General features: G+C 52.2%; 1 protein-coding gene across 1 annotated transcript; it reads left to right on the forward strand.

Annotated features, from left to right (window-relative positions):
- Positions 1-184: 184 nt before the first annotated feature.
- EMH_0085330 (uncharacterized protein) lies at positions 185-514 on the forward strand (the record flags this gene model as incomplete). The annotated part of the gene is made up of 1 exon (XM_013500898.1): positions 185-514. The coding sequence occupies one exon, from the start codon at positions 185-187 to the stop codon at positions 512-514; it is 330 nt and encodes a 109-aa protein (XP_013356352.1).
- Positions 515-1,491: the final 977 nt, after the last annotated feature.

Here is a 1,491-nt window from a genome sequence, read left to right on the forward strand (position 1 = left end):
GGGGGCCCCCCCCTGGGGGCCCCCCTGCTGGGGGGCCCCCCCCTGGGGGGCCCCCCCCTTGGGGGCCCCCCCCTGGGGGCCCCTGAAAGGGGGGGCCCCCCCCTGGGGGCCCCTGAAAGGGGGGGCCCCCCCCTGGGGGCCCCTGAAAAGGGGGGCCCCCAGAACCCCGTTTTTTTTGGTTCAGATGTGGTTGCTGCTGCTGCATGCAGCAGCAAACCGAGAGAAAGTGAAGCAGCAGCAGCAGCAGCAGCAGCAGCAGGAGCAGCAGCAGCAGCATCACCACCAGCAGCAGCAGCAGTACCAGCAACAGCAGCAGCAGCAACAGCAGCAGCAGCAGGAGGAGCAGCAGCAGGAGTATGTGTGTCTTCTGCATGCGAGACATCATCTGCTGCAGCAGCAACAGCAGCAACAGCAGCAACAGCAGCAGCAACAGCAGCAACAGCAGCATTTTTTTGTGTTGATTTTGTTTCTCTTTCTGCTGCTTTTAATCGTTTTCGTTTTGACCCCAGACTAGCAATGGCACTAAGACTCCCTGCTGCTGCTGCTGCTGCTGCTGCTGCAGCACAGCAGCAACAGCAGCAGCAGCAGCAGCAGCAGCAGCAGCAGCAGCAGCAGCAGCAGCAGGAGAAAGTACAACAACCCCACCTTTTTCTTCCTCCTCCTCCTCCCCCCCTCAACCTACAAAAACTTTCTTCTTCGGTAGACAGCATACTAGCAGCCCACGAACAACAAGCCCTGCAAGTAGGGTTTAGGGTTTAGGGTTTAGGGTTTAGGGTTTAGGGTTTAGGGTTTTGAGGGTTTGAGGGTTTTGAGGGTTTTTAGGGTTCAGGGTTTAGGGTTTTTAGGGTTTTTAGGGTTTAGGGTTTTTAGGGTGTTTAGGGTTTTTATGTTTTAGGGTTTAGGGTTTTTAGGGTTTAGGGTTTAGGGGCAAACAACTCGTCTCTTAGGAGTTTTGAGGGTTTAGGGTTTAGGGTTTAGGGTTTAGGGTTTAGGGTTTATCTGTATGCATAACTGTGTGGTTTTTATTGAGGGTTTAGGGTTTAGGGTTTCTTTACAACCCATACACTTCAACCTTCAGCCTTCAGGGTTTAGGGTTTAGGGTTTAGGGTTTAGGGTTTAGGGTTTAGGGTTTAGGGTTTAGGGTTTATGTGTGTAGGTGTATGCGGACTGTTGCCCATCGATGGTTTCTCTGGATGCTGCAGTTTGTGCTGCTGAGGGTTTGGTGAGAGAGACAGAGAAAACCCTTGAGGGTTTAGGGTTTAGCCTTTCGGGTGCAGCAGCAGAAACATCAATGGTTTATAAAAAAACAAATAAACTAAAAACAAAAGCAACAAACAGAAAAGAAATCTGTCTCCTTCTCTCTACATATTTAAAACAAATCACCATCACCAGAGAGCTTGCTGCTGCTATCTGCTGCAGTGACCTGCAGCAGCAGCAGCAGCAGCAGCAGCAGCAACAGCAGCAGCAGCAGCAGCAGCAGCAGCAGCAGCA

This window comes from Eimeria mitis, genomic scaffold, assembly GCF_000499745.2.
Source record: "Eimeria mitis Houghton genomic scaffold, Emh_scaff6008, whole genome shotgun sequence".
In the NCBI taxonomy this organism is placed as follows: domain Eukaryota; phylum Apicomplexa; class Conoidasida; order Eucoccidiorida; family Eimeriidae; genus Eimeria; species Eimeria mitis.